The sequence below is a fragment of the Ochlerotatus camptorhynchus genome, unplaced genomic scaffold (assembly GCF_037179485.1).
Source record: "Ochlerotatus camptorhynchus isolate MF236.1 unplaced genomic scaffold, CSIRO-AGI_Acam_v1.1 ptg000379l, whole genome shotgun sequence".
Lineage (NCBI taxonomy): Eukaryota > Metazoa > Arthropoda > Insecta > Diptera > Culicidae > Ochlerotatus > Ochlerotatus camptorhynchus.
In genome coordinates, this window is record NW_027040867.1 from 4,016,996 (window position 1) to 4,038,984 (window position 21,989).

Consider the following 21,989-nt stretch of genomic DNA (forward strand, 5'->3'; position numbering starts at 1 on the left):
CGTTTTCTGTTGAGGTAGAGCAAAGCTTTGGCAACTTTTTCTGAATGTATCATGAAGGAAATAAAAAGGCATGACACGCTAAAAACCGTTTACCCAAATCCTATATTGTTGAAATAAACATGCTTTTGAATTTTATTCAAACATAAATATTTTAGTTTTAAACATGCTTTCAATTTAATTTGAATAATTCATATGTTTAGAATATAAACATTTATATTTTTGTTTTAAATGAACAAAATTCGTATCCGTGAACATACAAATATCTTAGAGGTATGATACCTTATTTTTGTTTGCTTGCGATATACAATCTTGTTTTGCTATTAGTCAATTATTGAAATATTTTGTAAAATATCAAATAAACGTTATCAGACTTAAAGTGGACATTTTATACGATAGATGATGAGATGAAAGTATATAGAAATCCATCTTAACAGCAGCTTCCAAATCAGACGGTTTTTGTCTATGGCCTTTCAACACACATGAACAAACAACATCAGATTGGCAATGTTTTTTGACAGCTTTCAATCCCGCTAACACACGCTTACCAGAGATCGGTGGAGGCTGAGAACTTGCTGCATTTGACTGACTCGTGACAAATTGCCTGTTGCCGTTTCTGTCATTCTGTAGGTTAACATGTTTGTACTGCGCGGGTAAAGATAACAATACGCCAAACTGCAAATTGCGTTTACCTAATCATTCATTATTGTAGCTACATTCGTGAATATTCATAATTTCGACAGAGTGTTTCCAAGCTGCTCCCAAGAAACGTAGCCTACCGCAGGCAGCACGAATATAAAAGAATCCAACGCAAAATTCGAAACAAAAATATCCCTGGACCGATCTTCTCGTGGACAGGGCCTTTGTCATCAATGAAAGCAAACGAAAGTTATAAATGAACTTTTTATTGCTACATGCCTCCTTCACGATTCCACGATAATGCGATCTCCGCCAAACATTGCAAGCGTTCACAAAAATAACAAACGGCCACGCTCGTATCCATCCACTTGGTCAACGTTCTCATATAACGGAATGGAACAACGTGAGTTGATTAAATCGCTAATAAGATAATTGTAATGTGTGATTTTGTTTTCCTTTCGACGTCATCCTGTGTGTTTGGGGGGGTGGTGCTCGCTCGCGATCGGGAATAATCGTGTTGACGTGTTTTCTTTGGTATAATATTTACTCTTCCGGTCGGTACCGATGTATCGATACGAGACGACAGACCTAGAAGTGGATTAATAAGATGGAAATACCAAGTTATGATACATGTGACTTTCGATGGATGTCAAGCGGACGCATGGTACCTCACCGTGCGTAGTACTACTAATCACGAATTAAGTCATTTATTTTGTCGTTACCATGCAGATTTCCCCCGGGTATAGAATGAGTACCGTGTGGAAAAAATTACGATAACCGTGGTCATGTAGCGGATGTGTCTCTGCTAGTGACTTTTTATGTGTGGCCTTTTCGCTTGAATTCTGCTAATTTATCAATGAATTGTGCCAGCATGATTCCAATGAATGAGTTATGTGTTTCTACAGTCAATGCTACTGGCCGTCCGTGAACAGTTATAGGGAGATGTTTGAGTTAAAATTTCCCAACCGTGGAACTGTCTGTAAACTGCACAAATTATAACGAGTACTTCCTTCTCTACAGGAGATACACAATTAGAGTTTGCTGTTTACTATTGGCTCATACCTCGCGTGCTTACTGATATAATTATATAGTTGAGATGAGGTTTACGGCTTGCGGAATTGTTTGCTGTGTGACCTCGTGTCAGCTAGGATGCAAATATTATGACTTTGCGCGTGAGGACAGTGAATCGTTCTTTGTACGGGATCCGACCTTCCACAATCATCGCATACCTATAAATTAAATGAATTCCGAAAGTGGTTGACGATATCTTGCTGCTGGTAATTATATGAGTTCCACAAGAATTCCGTGATATTAAACGTCATTCTAATCTATTTTAATGCTCAATCTCTAAACTATTTTGATGTTCAATTTTCATTAAATTATTAGAATTTTGGTATGAACATGTGGAACGTACCTAGCCCAGGATATTTTAACTAGTCATTCTATCAGTTTATTCAACAATAATAATTTACATACTTCTATGCTTTTCCTTCTTTTGTTTTTTTTTTTTTATTAATAAACCGTGTGCCTGGTGATGCAAACATCCATGCATGCAACATTAGACTGATGCAAAATTTGAAATTTTCGCTCCACAGTGTTCAAACGGTTTCAAATTTGGTCCTGATTAGCCTCCGAAAGTTTAAACTCATTTGATAAGAAACTGACTTGGCACAAACAATTTGAAGTTTATATGGAAATTACTATGGGAAAACAAAACTTTTTGTTCATTGTCTTCTAGCCTTTTTACATACTGTTCTGTTAAAAAATTCTATTGCTATTCTTATGGGAATTTTTATCAGAGCTCTACAACTTTGCAGAAAATCGGTTTTTCAGCAAAACGTCAAATTAAATAGTTATTAATTGTTTAAGAAATTGATAATCTTGTGGTAAGATTAAGCAACTGTATTGTGGGCAACACTGTATTCTGCAGTGTGACATAGTAGCCATGATTTTTGTCCTCTATTCTACCTAGACCATGCTGGAGGCGGCCGGGCTCGATTACCGGTTCGATATAGGAATTTTACGGGTTGGAAATTTTTTCGACTTTCTTTTCGCCACACAATAAAACTAATGTAAAAATTGTACAGGCTTAGAAAGTTCTTAATCAACAACTGTGGATGTGCTCAAAGAACACTGAAAGCTGGCGTAAAATCCTAATAGGGACGGAACAAAGCTAAAGAAGAAGAAGGACATACAAATTATGTGCTTAAAAAATATTGAAATTTTTAAAGATATTGTTAAAAAATATGCAATGTTTAATAACAAAAAGCGACATAACAGTTTAATAAATATACAAGCTAAGAAACTTTAAGGTGATGCTCTAAGGAAGCCTTAGCGTGAAACTTTAAATACACAAATGTCAGCTTCCACAAAACATACAAATTTGAAATTGCTACTCCTTGTTTGCTGTGCTACTACAAACAGAGAGTAGCAATTTCAAATTTGTATGTTTTGACTGACATTTGCTGACATTTGTGCCTTTGAAGTTTCACGCTACACACTTAGAAATAACAAATTTTACACGTGATGGAATCCATCTTTGACATAAAGGATCAGACGTAAACAAATACGTTTTGTAAAATTAAGTGCTCCGAAACTGAAAAGTTCGTTACTCGAAGAAAAGTACGTTTGATTGAGTAGAATTTCGCGTCTGTTATGATTCAATTTTATGTCAAAATTGACGCTCGTATATGTCAGTCTCAGAGCACCTAAATTTACATGATTTTTTTTAAGTGTGTTAGGCTTCCTTAGAGTATCACCTTAAATTCTTTCATGTTTTTGGCAAACACTATCTAGCACGCTTAAAGCTGCAATAAGTATTGTACGTTGCATGGTAAATCCAAAATTGACGACTACCTTACTGTCATTACAAATTCAAGCGCAGCTAAATTTTCGGTCACTTAATATTACAGATTCACCAATATTACTTCAAGACATACTGGACAGTTGACTTTAATTACTGCTACTTTTGAGTGAATCCAAGGGTGAAAAGTAAGTACATTAGAGCCATCTGAGTGACAGTAGGTTTTCCGTCGATCTTCCGTTCGGTACTGAGTATCAATGCTACCGACGCCAGAGAGCCAGCTGCCACACCTGAACCCTACCTATCAACCCATCAACTCATGGACCGGCGACCAATGGCTTTACTTCCCGAAGGAAGGTGAGATCAGAGATTTTATGCCTTCGAAAATCCCGGCGGCGCCGTCTGGGATTGAACCCAGGTCTTTTGGGGTGAAAGCATACCACTACACCACCGGCGCCGTTTAGAAAAAATATGATTGTTTATTTAGCGTGGGAATTTTTTCCCTAAGCATTTGACATGGTGACTAACTCGTGGCTTCCTTCACCTGCACGTTATGACTCGCACCAGACTCTAATTTATTATAAGCTGTGGAATAATTCAATTCGATACTAAACGTGGCTTTATGCGTAGCCATTCTGCTTTGAAAATGGTGTAATTGTTTAAAAAAAAGCTCATTTAAATGCAACATGGTTTTATCAGTTTGACAGTCCCATACGGTTTCAAGACGTCAAGTGTGTCTTAAGGAAATAATTTTGCTGTTGCTCAGTGACATGTGGACGTGAGAAAACGCTGCAGCCATCGAGGATTGTGCTGTTCTCTGACATTCAATTACAAGAGTTTGCTTGTGGCATCAAAGCCTTCAGTGTCCCTAATTGGATTCGCAGGCCAAAAATGCATCCGATGAGCCTATGCTGCAATCTTCTCAGAGCTAAGCTTGATTAGACTCATTTAGCTATAACAATTATTGTACTAGTACACTGGTCTTTTTTACACGGGGGAGATGTACCGTGTAAACCTACCGAGATTTTAATTTTTCACATGCTTAAATGTTTAAAAAAATCGGATTTTGATACTATTTGTAATTATAACATGTTATGGTCCATATAGACATATTTCAAAAATTTCTGTATTCACTCAGTTTTATCATTTCCACTCACTAACTCGATCGTATCATCACTGAATGTGCCTCTCTGAATGCAAAAATAGTCAGATTTATGATCCAAATGCATACTTTTAAACCTGTTCTTGTAACTTACAAGAAGAAAGAATCATCAGAACATAACGATTTCATCATTCTGGAAAAAAAAAATTGATAGTGAAATGAGCATTTACAACCTTGGATGCCGTATGTACAAAATATTTAAAAAGGCGAATATTGCCATACAATTGTGCGTGGGTGTTGGGAGAAAAGCTATCGGCGAACAATTCGGCAAAACTATTTCAGTAGGGGACATCAATTCTGATGAAAACTGAGAGCGCATCGATTGATCTAAGGAGATTCGGTGTCCATGCAGAAGCGGTACCAAAATTTCGAAAAATGTAATCATTTATTTTGACACATTCTGGATTAGCTTTTAAATGGTTTTATAATTTTCTTTATCGGAAATCATTTCGTCACTAAATGAAACTTTACAGTATTAATGCAAATCAAGCTGTTTTAAGATAAATTTAAGGGATATAAAATAGCTATTTCAAGCTTTCTTTCAAATCCATATTACAAAATGATTGATGATTCTGTTATGGTTTTAAAAAAGCCGTACAGAAGGCCATAAAATAATAATAAAAACTTGTTGTTAAGAGCAAATGGTTAAAGAACACTCAAGGCTTTGTTATTGACTGGCAAAGCTTGTGAATTATGCCCTACAATTGAAAAGAGCGTATCAGCTTGTGTAAAAAAACTTCTAATGCCCTTTATGCGTGAAACGGAGCTAGCCTATGCAAACCAGAAACATCATCGTTGACGAAATGCTTTCAAAAGAAGCGTAAAAAGCATAGAAAAAGAAGATGTATGCAAGTGTAGCACTTACCATAGAGGTAACTCTAAGACCAGAAGATCCCGAAGAAACGAGCTCAATTTTTTGGCTCAGCTCTAGTACTATCTTCGGTCCCAAGCTAATCGATGCACCCCTCGAAACATAAAAAAATTCACGAACTCCTCATTTTATCTGTCAAACTTTCATAGCGAATCAAAACAAACATAGTGTACCTAACTAACAATTTTCGTAATGTAAACGCTTCACTGATTTCATTTATACAGCCTCAAGCTGTATTCAAATATTATACAATACGAGGAAACCTTTACTCAACCTCTACACACTTAAATTTTTTCGCCGAGATTCCAACAGCCGAGTAGTTCTGCAATTTATTTTACTGAGATTCAGTAAAACAATTGCCGAGACTCAGCTAACAAACATCATTTCGCTGAGATATCAGCTAACAAACAGATATTTTGCAGATATATCAGCAAAAGTAAATGCCGAGGTAATCGGCTGTTGGTGATTTAACCGAGCTAGATTAAGTGTGTATACAAGCAAATCTGGCGAAGTTAGTCTGCTACTTATTGCTGTTGGGACGGTTGGGACCAGCTCTTATTGCATATCTTTTTACGCTTCTATACAGCTGTTATCCTGCTGTTTAGTTATTTGTGAACTTGAAAGGCGCTTACTCAACCTTTACCCGATTTTATCCAATAATCTCTACACAGCATTCTCTTGACACCAGGTTAAATATTGTTTACGCTTCTTTTTGTTGGAGAAATTTATCATGTTTATTATACTGCGAATCAAATTGAATCGAAGCAACACCACTAAATTATTTACAATGTACCGGAACCTGGAATCGAACTCGAAACGACCGCATTGGCGAACCTTGATACTACCAACTTTGCAACACCAACACTTTGAACTGACGTAAACAAATTTACATGCCCTTCTACAACAAGATCGCTGAGTAGCGGCTTTATAATATGTAGTACACATGAATCACTTTTCTCTACTAGTTACTTCATCTTTGTAAAGAAGCAGAGTAAAAACTGTAAAACTGCACAAGTCTAAAAATAAACCTAGTTGACTGTAAAATAGCTTCCAAAGTAACGCTAACACAGTTTATTAGTTCAGAACAGGTTGTTTAGTTGTTGAAAAAGCACTTTTGATGTATATGTTATTCAGCAAGAGTGGTTGGTTGTGTAGAAGCCATCAAATAAGTAATATGTTAGCTTTATTAGCTTTGTTTTGAACCTAAAAGTTTAAAGTTGATTAATATTTGCATAGAAGTGACATTAACGTTTGTTGGGTGATGTTATTCAGTGCGACTGACAAATTGAATAATGGTTGTGAAAAAGTTGAGTAAACGCTCTCCAAAACTATTTTGCTTGCTTCTGCTTGTAGCTGTATCTGCAGCTTTATTTCAGCTACTTTACAGCACAACGCTGGAAAAGTTGAAAATGTTAGTTGGGTACTACTGGAATTTATACTAGAATGGGGTACGTTAATCGATTTGCTTAGGACCAATAGGCTAGTCAAGTAGTGAGCCAATTTAAAATCATTAGTTTCGAATTGATTGTTGATATTACTGCTAACACATAGGGGAAATAACTCTAATATTGGTCTAGACCAGTGATGGCCAAAGTGCGGCCCGCGGAATTAAGGTTGATCAATCTTTTTCTTATCAGGTCCTGATAATTCTCTCAACATTTGAGCTCATTTGGATGCGAACTCATACAGCACTGGCCCTTTCTAGTTTATATGGGAATTACTATGGGAAATGTGAACTCTTTGTTCGCAAAGTTCTAGCCTTTCACCGTTATGATAAACGGCAAAGTTTACTATCTGTACTAATGTGAAATTTTCCGCACTACAACTTTGCTCACCAGTGTTCACTCAGCTGTCGACAGAATCAGGCCACTCTCGATGTGTGTTACGCGATCGTATGTTTACTCGGCAGCAACCATTGTGTGGTCCTCCTCATTGTTCTTCATCAGCAGTTCTTTTGGTCGATGCGTCGTCGATTTTGGAAAGCAATCGTTTCGTGATGAGTTTGTGAGTGCTGACCACGTTTTGCGTCCATTGCTGATGGAGGCGGCTTTTTGGATAGCGGGGATAAAGTGTTTATTGTGTTGTACCTTTTGACTATAGGATTAAGATGTTTTGCATAGTGAACAAGAATTCTCGACTCTGCAAAGTTAATTCGATTGAGCCTTATCCAATGAATTAATGAACAAAAAACGCTTTGCTCACGACCACATTTCAATTGATCGCCAGGATAATTCATTCTAAATTTATTACGAAGATGATGTTCTTCTGGTATTCTATATAAAAAACCGCGATATAGGGGAAATGTACGTAATGTCGGCCTAAGTGTCCCTAATTTGGGCCCATACATAAATTCAGCAATCGACTAAATTTTCAATAGCAGCCAAAAATATCCATTAGTAACGTCCCAATAACGCGTTCATCTAGATAAAATTGATAAATAGCAGTTTTTTAGAGATGGGCCCAATCTTAGATCCATAGGCCAACATTAGAGACATTTCCCCTATTTAAATAATCCTTGTTATTTAAAAATTTGCCATAACTTCTAAGTCCTGAAAACCTAGACATTTTTGCTCCTGATAAAGTTCATCTGGAGGTCAAGCGCTTCCGGATGATCAGTTCAGATCATTTCGGAATTTTCTCACAACGCAGCGGAAGTGTAAACACTAACGTATTGTATCTGGAAATCGTAACCAGCTTGAAAGCGGCTGGTTTCAACAGAGTTGTTCCCGTAGCTAAGGTCTTCCGAATAATGAACAGTAAAGCTTGGTACATACATATGTGTATGAATTCTATATCTACGTTCCTCCTCCGGATTGGTCGAGTACCCGAGCGTAGCCCTGGTGGTGAATGCCATCATGAAGTACAACCACAGCGCGATCGATCACAAATGCACAAAATTTCCGTTTATTATCCTCCTCCAAGAAAATGACCGGTGCGTGGAGCAACGAGAACATCGAAAACACGTTAGCTTCCTTTTTTTCTGAGAAAAGAAAGGATTTTCCTTTTTCTGTGTAGTTAATGTTATCATTCGTAAATATAATTTCTTATTGTGTTAGTTGGAAGTGCAAAAAGGCAGGAGAGTACAAATAATGTGTTGAACTATTTGAAATTTTGCCAAGATGGTCCTCCAACACGTTGGACGATGGAACGGTTGGTGTAGCAGTAACCGCCATGGATGTATTCGAGCAGTTCGAATGGTATAGTTTTTGTTTGGTTGTTGACTTTCCGATTAAAACTCAAGCACTGCTTGTCGTGACCGGCCCGAGATTTCCAGCGTCGGCCACGGCTACACGAATTAGCGATGCAGCTCCCACGGCTGCGGCTGCTTCCAATGCTTGCTGCTGCTGTTCCTTCTGCTGGTCCGTCTCCTCTAAAATTCATAAAAAAGACGGACCAGCAGCAGCATGCAAGCAGCCGTGGGAGCTGCATCGCTAGTTCGTGTAGCCATGGCCGGAAACCTCGGTCAGGTCAAGATATCGCTGTCAGCTGTTCTTCGTCTGGGAGGAAATGTGGATGCGACTGCCGTCACGGGTGTAACGATTTTGAGAATCCATGGCGAGACTTGGTGGAGATTCACGGTTGCTTTGAAAATAATTTGATTATATTGTGGCAACATCAATAACAACTTTTGACGTAAGCTCAAAAAAAGGTTAGTGTTGCCAGTAACTTTAAAGATCATAAAAATTGTAACCATGGGTGCCAAACAGCGTCAATGACGACGCCCGGGTGTGCCAACGCCAAATAGCAAAAAAATAAAAGATTTTCTGATTTCATCTCAGAATTCTACGAAACTTCGAATACAATTGCAATTGTTCCGTAGGGACAATGAACTAGGTTTGTGCTGGAATTCGGCCATTTTCACGCTCGCCACGTTGCAGATGTTTTGGAGCGGTCACATCAGTTTGTACGGAGATCAGTCTGTCTGATCTTGATCTTTGAAATCCATCAATAAAATATGCACTAGGGTGCTTCATTCTGAAAAAAGTGATGAATTTCTGATGGGCCACCCTCCAGTTCGATTCATAGCCCCAAAATATGAACCTGTGCAAAAATTGGTAAAGATTGATGAAGGTTTAGAGGTCGCGCCAATGATTTGAAATTTGTATGGGAATTACTATGGAAGAATTTAAAAAATCGCTTATATCGCTATAACTTTGCTTCTACTTGTCCAAATGTCGAAAAAATTTAGTATGTTATTGCTATGGCAATAAACAAAAAGCCTACAGTTGCTACGCTCAGTTTTGCAGCGTATCAAGAATTATAAAAATGTGAAAAAATGGCAAAATAGGGTAAATTGACAGATGAATATGTACAAGGCAACAACGCCAATTTCATCGCAACAACAACAGGCTTGTTGATCATTGTCATGACAACCACATATTTTTTTTTTTCAACGTTTGGACAACTACAACCAAAGTTAGAGCAATGTAAACGAAAATCAATAATTTCCCATACTAATTCACCAAAATCTCCATACAAAATCCAAATCATTGGCGCGACCTCTAAACCTTCATCAATCTTTACCATTTTTTGCACAGGTTCATATTTTGGGGCTATGAATCGAACTGGAGGGTGGCCTATCAAAAATTCATCACTTTTTTCAAAATGAAACACCCTAATATGCACGTTCCGAAAATACCTATATTTTAAGTTTTTCACAAACCCGTCCATTGCTCCCTTCATCAGAAAACACAAGTTTTTTGCTCTTTAACAGCATTATTTAAAAAATTGTAAAAAATATGCTATTTGAAAAAAAAACCGCGTTATTTTGAAAGTTGTCGTAAATAAAAACATTTAGGAGAATGATCAGGACCTGATTGGGAATCGATTGACCTTGGTGGAGCAATATCGATATTTAGAACCACCCTAATAAAGTTGTGCTCCTTTAATGAGTCGAAACCTGTAGGCACCGATGGCCAACAAGTTCAAACCCACAAGCATCAATCAATCGCCACATTTGCTGAACCCCGGAGATACTGAATTTAGAAAAACGCCGTACTGCTTTCTGTTTAAGGTCACCATTGTTTATTCTAAAACATACGAAAACGTATTCATAAATTAATGGAATGTTTTCAACGAGCTGCAATATATACATTTTCAGAGTTGTGTTCAAAAATCTTATCGGTAATAATACTTATCGCTAGTTAATATACACCTAGTGCTATCGTAGAAATTAAGAGTAATAAAAAAAAATATTCTCACAAGTAGCCAATCATAGAAGTTCGAAGCAGACCTCCACAAGTTTGCAGTATATTTTCTCAGTGGCTCAGATAGAAGATTGAACTGTCTTAAATTCTCACTCCGAAGGGAGTGCAATTAGCGTCGGTTCCGATGGTTATTAGAAACGTTGTCATTGCCTGTTGTCGTGTATGTTGTGATCACCATTGCTTTTCGGATTATCGATTATCGTTAATGGTACGGCTTCCAAGTTTCGACTGATTTGATGGTTTTGCTCAACCTTGTTTGGTTTTTTGTCCAGTAGTACGCTGGTGATGTTGTTGTATTCGGATCTTCCCAGAGATTCCAGTAATTTTCTCTGTTTCTTCGTTCGTTCCTTCTGGAAGAATAACCGGATGTAGTATACTGGGAATACGACGCATTGGCCAGCTGGCTCCTCGGCGTCGATGTAAACTCCTCGAACTAGCACCGAGTTCGAGCAGTTCAAGAGGATCAACAACAGTAGCGACACACCATGAGTGATCCAGTTACTCATTAGCGGGTTTTCTGTAAAGTTAGATTGTAAAAGTTTCAATTTGTGTTCCGGAGGTTAATTCCTAGATTGTATACCTGGTAGGAAATAATCATCCAGCAGATGCCAGACTCCTCGCCAAACGTTGATTGTGGCAAGGAAGCTGAAGAAAAGGAACAGATCGGCGACTATAACACGCCATATTCCTGACAGCCGGTCGCACGTCCACCGCATCAGGGGTTGGAGGGAAAAGATGACAGCGGTTACACCGTAACCTATCAACTACAAAGGGGCATTAGCAACAAACGCTCAATTGATCTTTTCAATGTTCATATTGTTTGTCTGATTCGACGACAACAATGAACAGTGGTACAAAAAGATTGCCAGATTGAATTAACTTACCACTGAGGCCCATGCGGAGAGTGCGTGATCTTCGGGGAACAGTTTCAGATCTAGAAGAACCCAGAGGCCTCGCCACACAAATACTACTAGCGATCCGATTACTAGCACCGAAAACATACAATCTAGCACGTACAGTCCTGGCTCTTTGGAACCCTGAAAGGAAGAATAAATGAAATTTTAATATTAGTAACATTTTCTGGTTCGAAACATGGAACTGATGGTGGGGTAAGGTGGGGGAGAAATGTATGTCACGATATTTATCCCAAAATTTATTCACTGAAGAATGAAAATAAAAATGTTTAGTTTTTTGAATAGGGGTATTCTAAGATTTTGGAAGATGGTTTTCGGTTCTCGCAGAAGGTTTCGTTTTAGCTGAAAACTGCAGAGTTGAAAACCATAATTCAAGTTGACGTCCTAAGTAACATTGATCGATTCTCTTCATCGACTTTCTCTTTCGTTAGAACCGTTTCTTGACGTGTTTGTCGTATTAGAAGCAAGATATTATCTTCTTTCATTGATCTGTGTGCTGAAAAGAGCTGAGAATGGCCGTAAGCATGCAAAGAGAAAGTCGACGAAGAGAATCTGTCAATGTTACTTAGGACCTAATGCAATGTCCAACTTGAATTCTCCACACACTAAATATAAAATGGCAAAAGATTTTATTTCTTAGATTGGCAAGAAAGTGTGATGAAAGCTATGAGCAATTTGTAATAAATATAGGTTGAAATTTTTCAGATCAGAAGGGGTCTCATTGGAGAAGTCGAATCGAAGCGATTTTCGTATGAACGCTTGCATGAGTCTTGGTTACATAATGTGGGCCCTGTTTTCATAAGCATACATCCAAATATGAAACTATGATCAAACAAATCCCGCAGTGTCGACCCAGGACTTATGAATTTAGAGAACATACTGGATCCATTGTGCCTGTTGAGCAGACTAGCCCACAAAAATAAAAGTTCTAATTTTCCACGGGCCAACCTGTAGATTTGTGCCTTTAGATGAGAAAACCATTCTCTAGATTTAGGCAGCTTCTAATGACAACAGAAAATATGAATAATATAATTTGAACATTCAGGGCAATGCCTAAATTATGTCACGTAAAATTTAGGAAAATTGTAACCCCTTCTTTGTAAGTTATTTCGCCACGTTTTTCCTACACCTAATGCTTTGCTTTTCACATAATCGTGCACCCTCTCTCTGTAGAGCGTGATATAAAAATATACGCTTCCGATATTGGGGCCAATTTCAGAAAAGTTAGCATTTTTGATTTAAAGTTTAAAAATTAAAGATTGAGTTTTTTTTTCGCTATTGTAGTTTTCAACTGTTTTTTATTGTTGATCAAAATTTGTGATTTTTTACAGTGTGCATTTTTTTCTGAAAGGCCAATCCAGTTTCCAACAACTTTGTACGTTATTTCGATTAGATGAACCGTTTTCGTGCTATGTTATCAAATACGCCATTTTGAAAAATAAGCGCGAGTCAAAATGGCCGAATCCCAGCACAAACTTGGTTTATTGTCCCTAGCGAACAATTTGTGGAATTCGGAGAGGGTCGAGCTTGATCGATTCGTCAGTTGATGTCATGTAAGCTTCCAATTCCAATTCCAGTTATGTCTCGAGATTCTAACCAGTTGGGAAGTGGCTCTCTTCGGAAAAGTTGTTCAGATTACGCAAACCTTTCGCTTAGTTGGTATGTAAGTTCACAATTCTGACACTTTGCAGCGCTAGTGTGATTGTTAAGTTTAAAAGTTTAATATCTCGAGATCCTGCCTACCTGGGAAGTTGCTGTCCTGGGCAAAAGTGTTCAGATAGCCTAAACCTTTCGAATGGCGAGTATATTAGTTCAGTATTCTATCACTATGCGGTGCTAGTATAGAGTAAGATAGGGCAAAAGTTCGAGTAAGATGAAATTTCGCTTTGAGGTTTTCGACGACTGTGCATAAATAAAACTCATTGTTTTGACACTTGTCTGGCAGGTCATTTAGGGCCAGACTTTCCCACCGAAAATCTCACAAATTGGTGGTGCTTTCGTAGAGTTATATGTACAAGTGTGTTTGGGACGACACATTGTAACATTTGTACCAACTTTGGCGAACAACAAGAAAATTCAATAGTGAAAGAGTTATTTTATTTCAGGGCATGATTGCGTTTTCAACCCTTGTAATCTTTCACAAATCTCCATGAACATTTCAAATGGTCCTATCTGTTTTGATCGATTCTCTTCATCGACTTTCTCTTTTTATAATCACTGCTATGCAAACAGATTTCGCGCCAATTGTATCGTATAGTTTGATAAAGGAGGTTCTTATCTAGCATCCAAAACGTCAAATACAACAGGAAAAGGTTTTGCAGTTGAGTTAGTAACGAAAGAGAAAGTCGATGAAGAGAATCGATCAATGCAGATAGGACCTTTTGAAATTTTTATCTAGAAATGTCTAAAACGCATTTTTTTACTCTAAACAATCATAAATGGAGCAGCTTGTGACAAAAACCTCGAACAAATTGCGAACTTATTGTGGAAAAACACTATTTTTGAGTGGATTACGGTGTTCACCAAGTTCTAACAATATCTGGGCACAAACATGTGGTTTCATTATGTCCTTCATACCTTCATGGTGTTCATTTGGAAGTTCATATGCACACACACGACGCATAGTGAGTAAACTTCCAACTAACCTGTCCAATTAGTTAGGACCTCGAGATATAGCACATTTCGAAATTTAACACATTTTGTACACTAGCGACACGTAGTAGTAAAATTTTAAACTAATCTTCTCGCCATTCGAAAGGCAGATATCCAAACAACATTGCCGAAGAGCTTCTTTCTAAATGGGTGGAATCTCGAGATAAGATAATTATTATCGCCTTATATGGGAAATCTTCAGTTACGAAAATTGATGATAATGATCGAAGATGGTAATTGCATTATCGTTTTCAGAATTGTCCGCTGTGATTCTTTCGTTAGTAATGATCATTTTGAGATGATTTGTTTTGATGTTCAGAACTGTGATATTTTTTATTGTGTAATGGTCAAACAATGCCATTTTGATGATCCCCGTAAAAACTGCATGTGGTGCACTTCGGGCGGTACAGAAAAAGCATTCTAAACGCAGACAAAACCCCGAATCTGCATCCCTAGTAGCACGCTTGTCACAAATCAATTGTAGAAACTTATATACGACTTATTTCAGTCATAAACAAGTTGCTGTAACTTATTGTGATGAAAGTGTGCTACTCGGGATTATCTACGGGTGCGGGGCAATCCAGTGCAGCCTGCTAGAATCATTAAAAGTGGTTTTTAACGGTCAAACAATGTCATTTTTATCATCCCAACATCGGCTAAAATACATTTATTGAACTTCTGCTGTACCGCCAAAAAGCATTCTAAACGCAGTAAAAACCCAGAATCTGCATTATCTACAGGTGCGGGGCAGTCCAAGAAGCCTGCTAGAATAAATAAAAGTGGTTTTGAACGGTCAAACAATGCCATTTTGATGATCCCAACATCGGCTAAAATGTATTTATTGCACTTCTGCTGTACCGCCAAAAGCAATCTAAACGCAGTCAAAACCCGGAATAACTAATGAATACCTAATTCTGACCTGATACAAAAAAATAAATGCAAAATACTTTGTAAATAACTATAAAATTTGCTCATAAGTGTCTTATGAAATCTAAATTGTCCTGGTTCATAAGTCCTGCCCGAGCCAAAGTGTGTCACTTATGGTGGTAAGCTCCAGCTCGGATTAACTTTTAATACCGTCCCTGTTTAGATGATCTGCTAAGTGTTTGCTTAGAGTCGTTTTGATTAACTCTGATGTCGACATTAAAGCAGCCGGACAGTCTTGATTAGGATTTAATCCGAGGATAGTACCGGTTGGAGCTTACCACCATTAGAGTTACATTCTATTGGTCCTGCAATACGCGTGATAATCCAAGCAACACGCATGCTCTTTAGCAGTTTAAATAACCTTTGTATAACTGGTTTTGGTTGTATAAAAGATTAATCAACCTAAATCTATGAATTTGTATTACTTGAGTAGGGTTGGTTAACTTTGCAATCCCGGGTTCCCTGCTGCTCTTTGAATAAATTTGTGTGTGAAAAATTGAATAAATTTGGATTTGCGGGACGGTTTTAAAGTCAATGTTGGTCAATGTGTGGATTTTAACATAGCAATTTAATACTTTTTAAACTTTTTTTTTTTTTTTTAATTCTTTATTTAAGAGATTTTTAGCCTTAGGCTAGTTCATCTCTAATACTTTTTAAACGTTTCGCATACTAACATACGCATACTTTTCCCATACTAACTTTAAAATTCTTCCGTAGACCCAAATCGCAACCAAATTTGCTTTAATTTGTCACAGTTAAAGGGTGATACGGTCAAAATTTGGTCAATATCAACTTGACGTATTTCTTTCAATTTTGCATTTAAAAAACCTGAACACCCCTCATTTTGAAGGTGTGTGTGTGTAGAATGTTGCTCCTATTTTGATTTTGGAATTCACTCTTCAGTTGTCAAAATGCCGTCCAAGCAAGAAGAGCAGCGTATCAAAATTTTGCTCGCGCATCGCGAAAATCCGAGCTACTCGCACGCAAAGTTGGCAAAATCGCTAAAAGTTGCCAAATCAACCGTTACAAATGTAATTAAAAAGTTTGGGGAACGTTTGTCGACAGCCAGGAAGTCTGGATCGGGGGGAAATCGAAAACCGAAAGCCGCTGAGACGACAAAGAGAGTTGCCGGTAGTTTCAAGCGAAACCCTAACCTCTCTCTCCGAGATGCCGCAAATAAGCTGGGTGTATCGTCTACAACCGTGCATCGAGCCAAAAAACGAGCCGGACTATCGACTTACAAGAAGGTAGTGACTCCAAATCGCGATGATAAACAAAATACGACGGCCAAAGCGCGATCCCGGAGGCTGTACACGACGATGCTGACAAAGTTTGACTGCGTGGTAATGGACGACGAAACCTACGTCAAAGCCGACTACAAGCAGCTTCCGGGACAGGAGTTTTATACGGCAAAAGGAAGGGGAAAGGTAGTAGATGTTTTCAAGCACATGAAACTGTCAAAGTTCGCAAAGAAATATCTGGTTTGGCAAGCCATCTGTACCTGTGGCTTGAAAAGCAGCATTTTCATAGCTTCCGGGACTGTCAACCAAGAAATTTACGTGAAAGAGTGTTTGAATAAACGTCTGCTGCCTTTCCTGAAGAAACACGGTTGTTCCGTACTGTTTTGGCCGGATTTGGCATCTTGCCATTACGGTAAAAAGGCCATGGAGTGGTACGCTGCCAACAACGTGCAGGTGGTTCCCAAGGACAAGAACCCTCCCAACACGCCAGAGCTCCGCCCAATTGAGAAATACTGGGCTATTGTCAAGCGGAACCTAAAGAAGACCAAAAAAAACTGCTAAGGGCGAGCAGCAGTTCAAGGCAAACTGGCTTTCTGCGGCGAAGAAGGTGGACAAGGTGGCTGTACAAAATCTGATGGCAGGGGTCAAGCGTAAGGCCCGGCAATTCGGATTTGGAAAAGCGGAAGCCTAACTGAATATTTTTCCTGAATTTTATACTAATTGAACTTGAAAAAGAAATTTAATTTGATTTTTTAAATAAACGATTTCACCGATTTACACGCGTTTTCCCTTGACCAAATTTTGACCGTATCACCCTTTATTGGGGGCTTAAATACAAATATAAAAAAGCAGGGGGAATAAGGGTGTTGTAAAGTTTGCTTACCTACTATAAATCTTTTATACAAAACCACATGATAATCATATGTACCTATGGATGAAATGTTATTGGTTTATAGTTGATTTGATTGGGCGAAATGTAGCTGCAAATTATATTATTAATCACTAATTATGCACATACTTATGCAATGTACGTATATGTTTTATAACTATTATAATAATTTATATTCTTCTGTTTCAGATCTTCTTGGATACTATTTTTGTTTCAGTGTTAATAGGTGAGTGTTTATGTATTCAATAGAAAATAAATTTTATCATAGAAGCCTTCCATTAGTGGAGGAAAAATAACCCACTTTCTCCGCTAATGGAAAGCCTGTTGAATTCCCGGTTCTGTTGTATGGATCTATTTGGGTTGAACCTCCCTTAGCTCAGTCGGTAAAGGCGCAGGAAAAATCAGTCGGTAAAGGCGCAAGACCATGCTAGAGGTGGCTGGGTTCAATTCCCGGTCCGGTCTAGGAATTTTTCGGGTTGGAAAATTTCTCGACTTCCCCGGGCATAGAAGTATGATTGGACTTACCACACAATTATACCAATGCAAAAATGGTACGGGCATCGAAAGCTCTTAATTAATAACTGTGGAAGTGCATCTAGAACACTAAGTTGAGAGCACGCAATAAGTTAATATGCAATAAGCTTAAAAAGCGAAGAAGAAGAAGAAGAATTTTCACTACCCTTCGCCATAATGATCTACGGAAAAGCTTGCTGTCGGCCTGTCGGCCTCACAACATAAAGCATTGCGTAACTTCCCTAAAGTGGAATGGTATTGTTCAGCTTGTCGGAACTCGCCGTTCGATCTCGAACAATCATCAATCATTGAACTTGATTCTGGCTCGGCTGTCATCAATCGTACGTTTAGTTGGGGGCCAAATCTGTGTCACTCGCACATTTTGCGGTGCTCTCAATCCTCAACGACCCTAGTCCCTCGCAACAAGCACCCGTCAGTGAAGCAAGGAATTTCGAAGATGCATTCAACAACTTTCAATTCGAGTTTTCGAATGTCTTCAGATCCCTCTGATTGTGCATGTGGGCCAATAAGATCTACCCAAATTTTAGTTCAGTTTACTCATAATCGCAAAAAGTGCAGGAACTCAGCGATGAGTAAATTTATTCATGTTTTTCCAAATTTTTCCATGAAAAAAAAAACCCATTCCGAAAAAAGTAAAGATTGGATTCTCTCAGTCTATTGGTACTACTCCTAGACTGAGTAAAATTTTCGTCAATTTTCATCATTTTCGGCATATTTTTGAGGTTTCCCACAGCAAATCATGAGGCAAATTTACTCATCGCTGAGTTCCTGCACTTTTTGCGATTATCAGTAAACTGAACTCAAATTTTGGTTGCCTCATCTTGTTTCCAGATCGACAACTGACAGGAGTAAACTGTCAACACACTATAAAACGTTAACTCTAATTTGGGTAATCGATTTACACGGCCACTAAGAATACCCCCGATAGAGAGTCAGTTCTACCGTTCTACTCAGAGGTAGTATGGAGAAATTTCTAAAAACTGCAGTTTTTAGAAGTTTCTCATATAACTGAGTAGAAGTGACTCTCTGTCTGAGTTATTCTGAGTGGCCGTGTACACAGATTTGAGTTCACCAACATGTGAAAAAGACATGCAAGCCAAACGTAAACAATGCATTTTAGCGTCGATTGTTCACGAATTACAACACGCTCACACTAACTAGCTATAACATTCGATAGAGCAAACTTTCTCTCAGATGTTGCTGTCGGTTTTCGATAATGAGTCTATATTCACAAGTCATTGTTTACGTTTGGCACATTGTTGCTCTAGTTACTAGTTTCCTTCATCATACGTCAAAACAAAAACGATAAAGTTGAGTGTTGTGAACTGGACGTTTATGTGCAATCATTGGAAAAGTAGTGCATTGTCCGCTATGGTGAATAATTATAGTCTATTTTATCACAATACTGAGTGAAATTTTACTCAATTGTGAGTTTCGATAGCCTTGTTGATATTGAGCTGTCCACTGATAAGCGCTCAATTTACAGTGTACTTGTCACCTTTCGTGTCACTGGTGGCGCTAGTGTCGTGGAAAATCATATCTTGGGGATAGTGGGGATAAGTGGACCATATTGTTAATTTATAATATTTGGTTATAGCCTTCGCAAGCGATACAATTGACACCTTTATTAAAAAGCGTTGTGAATTGTTTGCAAGTATAAATCTTACCCATCGTAAAAGCAAAGTCGGTAAACAAATTGAAAGCAAATCGATATCAAAGTTTGCTGTTGCTATCATAATGACAAATTCATTTTGATTCCAATTGCGAAATAAGTCTGATATCATATCAAGCTTTCACTAGTTTTCAAAATAAAAGCAACTTAACTGCAAGTTTTTCTGCTATTGTCTTGTTGCAAATTTAATTTAATTTTATCTGTCGTTGACTAACGATTATTGTTTTGCTCAACACATTTTAGGTCATTCGTGACTTGTCCTGGGTGAGATTTGAACTCAAATCGTTCAGCGTGAGAAGCATAGAAATCAGAAATCAAATTGAATTCATTGAAAGCAGGATTAGTTTTCCAACAACAGAGTAAAATTTTGCTCTTTTTTTTTGCTGTGTTGACCGTTAATATATACAAAACGAGATCAACTGGAGCAAATGCTGGTAGATCCTGACGCCCTGTTTACATTATGCTGGCTACTTTTTAGTACAGTTCTAGTACACTAGCGTTAGCAAATTAACACAGATGTAAACACCACATAAACCTTGGAAAAATGGTATTTTACTACGTAGCTACTCAGGTGTTCTGTCCTGCCCATGTTTTTAGTCAGATGAGTGGAGCGACAGACAATCGTCTAGAATGAGCTTCCAAAAGAGGAATATTAAGAAGCTACTTGTAGAACCTTCTTTAGAAGCTTCTTTTAGATGCTTTTTCTTTAGAATCTTCTTTTAGAAGTTTATTCTAGACCGCTGCCCGTCGCTTCGCTCCTCTGACTAAAAAATACGGACAGGACAGTAAATCTGAGTAGCTTAGCAGTGAAAGAGCATTTTTCCAGGTTTCCAAGGAGTATTTCAACGCTTTACGGCGATAAGATCCAGCAGCCTGAGCTCTGATGTCACTTCGAATTTTTCAAGGGACAACCGGCAAATATGGAAATGCAAATGAAATACCTGAAATCGCAATAGTGTATGAGATTACCTCTCTATAAAACTCGAAGTGGCAGTGCAAGTGCCTATGATTTGTGGACGCTGGATTGCATCACCTTAATATTGCAGAAAACATTTTCTCGACCCCTGATAAATCGGATTTTCAACAGTAACTTTTTATACATTGATTTCTCTCTCTGGCACTTTATGAACTTTACATGGCGCTCATTTTTGCAAAAGAACTCCAAACGTGTTTTTTTTTAAAGGTAAATTTTTTCACGATATTTGTATATAACATTCCAAAAAAAAAAGAGATAGAAACTTAGTTTTTTCGACAAAACTGTGTGTTATCAAAAGTTTCTACACAGCAAAAAAATAATTTTGATATCACGTCAAAGTGGATGCACTACAATCATGTCGAAAATATGGTGTAATATTACTTGCTAAAAAGGACAAAATTATCATTAATACAATGCATGAACTGACATTACGCTGCTTTTACTGCATTTGTTTATTTATGTGGTCATAAAAATTACATGAAATTTTCGACATGATTGTAGTGCATCCACTTTGATGTGATATCAAAATTATTTTTTTGCTGTGTAGATCAAATTTGGTCTGCCCTATTAGTGTGGTCAATTTTGGTTTGTCCTACATACACACTTAGAAATACCTAATTTTACACATGACGGAATTCATCTTTCACATACAGGATGGGACGTAAACAAACATGTCATGTAATATTAAGTGCTGCGAGACTGAAAAGTTCATTATTCGACTTAGAAAACTTGATGTAAATTTAGGTGCTTTGAGACTGACATATACGAGCGTCAATTTTGACATAAAATTGATTCATAATAGACGCGAAATTCAGCTCAATCAAACGTACTTTCGAACTTTTCAGTCTCGGCGCACTTAATTTTACATGACATGTTTGCTTACGTCTCATCCTTTATGTCAAAAATGGATCCCGTCACGTGTAAGATTAAGTATTTCTAAGTGGTTACCTCTCACCCCAGCAGGCCTGGGTTCAATCCCAGTCGGCGCCGCCGGGATGTTCTGAGGCATAACATCTCTGATCACGCCTTCCTTCGGAAGGAAATCAAAGCCGTTGGTCCCCGGTTCATGAATAGATGGGTCGACAGTAGGGTCCAGGTGTGGGAGCTGCCTCCCTGGCGTCGGTAGCATTGGCGCTCAGCACGGAAAACAAGATCGACGGAAAACAAATCAAGGAAAAAAGTGTGTACGCTTTCAGCTTGTCCTTTTTGAAAAAGATGCTGCACTAGACACAAGTCATTCAAAACAAAATTCAAGGAGTTCAACATAGTTGCAATTTATAGAAGAACGAGCGGCAACCTTCAATAACCAAAAAAAAAGTCTTCATACAGGGTCGAAACGCAGAATGAAAAGGTAAAGCATACACGGCGACTGACAACGACAACGACCCAAATTTAAGTTTTCGTTAAGTTAAGTTAACGTTTTAGTTAACTCATAAATCGCATAAAGTGCAGGAACTCAGTGATGAGTAAATTTGCCTCATGAATTTTCAGGTTTGTCGAGGAAA

General features: G+C 38.0%; 1 protein-coding gene and 1 long non-coding RNA gene across 3 annotated transcripts in view; one reads left to right on the plus strand and one right to left on the minus strand.

The window, feature by feature from the left end:
- The window catches only part of LOC135710379 (uncharacterized), a 163,238-nt gene that overhangs the window by 37,527 nt on the left and 103,722 nt on the right, over positions 1–21,989 (plus strand). The window contains exon 2 of the long non-coding RNA XR_010518416.1: positions 17,492–17,528. This is a non-coding gene — a long non-coding RNA (uncharacterized LOC135710379). The remainder of the gene's footprint in view (positions 1–17,491; positions 17,529–21,989) is intronic.
- Positions 10,475–21,989, minus strand: part of fusl (fuseless) — a 46,988-nt gene continuing 35,473 nt past the window's right edge. For both annotated transcript variants that reach the window (XM_065232924.1, XM_065232925.1), the window contains 3 exons: positions 11,564–11,716; positions 11,260–11,443; positions 10,475–11,196 (listed from right to left, as the gene is read on the minus strand). In XM_065232924.1, coding sequence (XP_065088996.1) covers positions 10,823–11,196; positions 11,260–11,443; positions 11,564–11,716 — 711 coding nt within the window. In that variant the 3' untranslated portion in view covers positions 10,475–10,822. The remainder of the gene's footprint in view (positions 11,197–11,259; positions 11,444–11,563; positions 11,717–21,989) is intronic.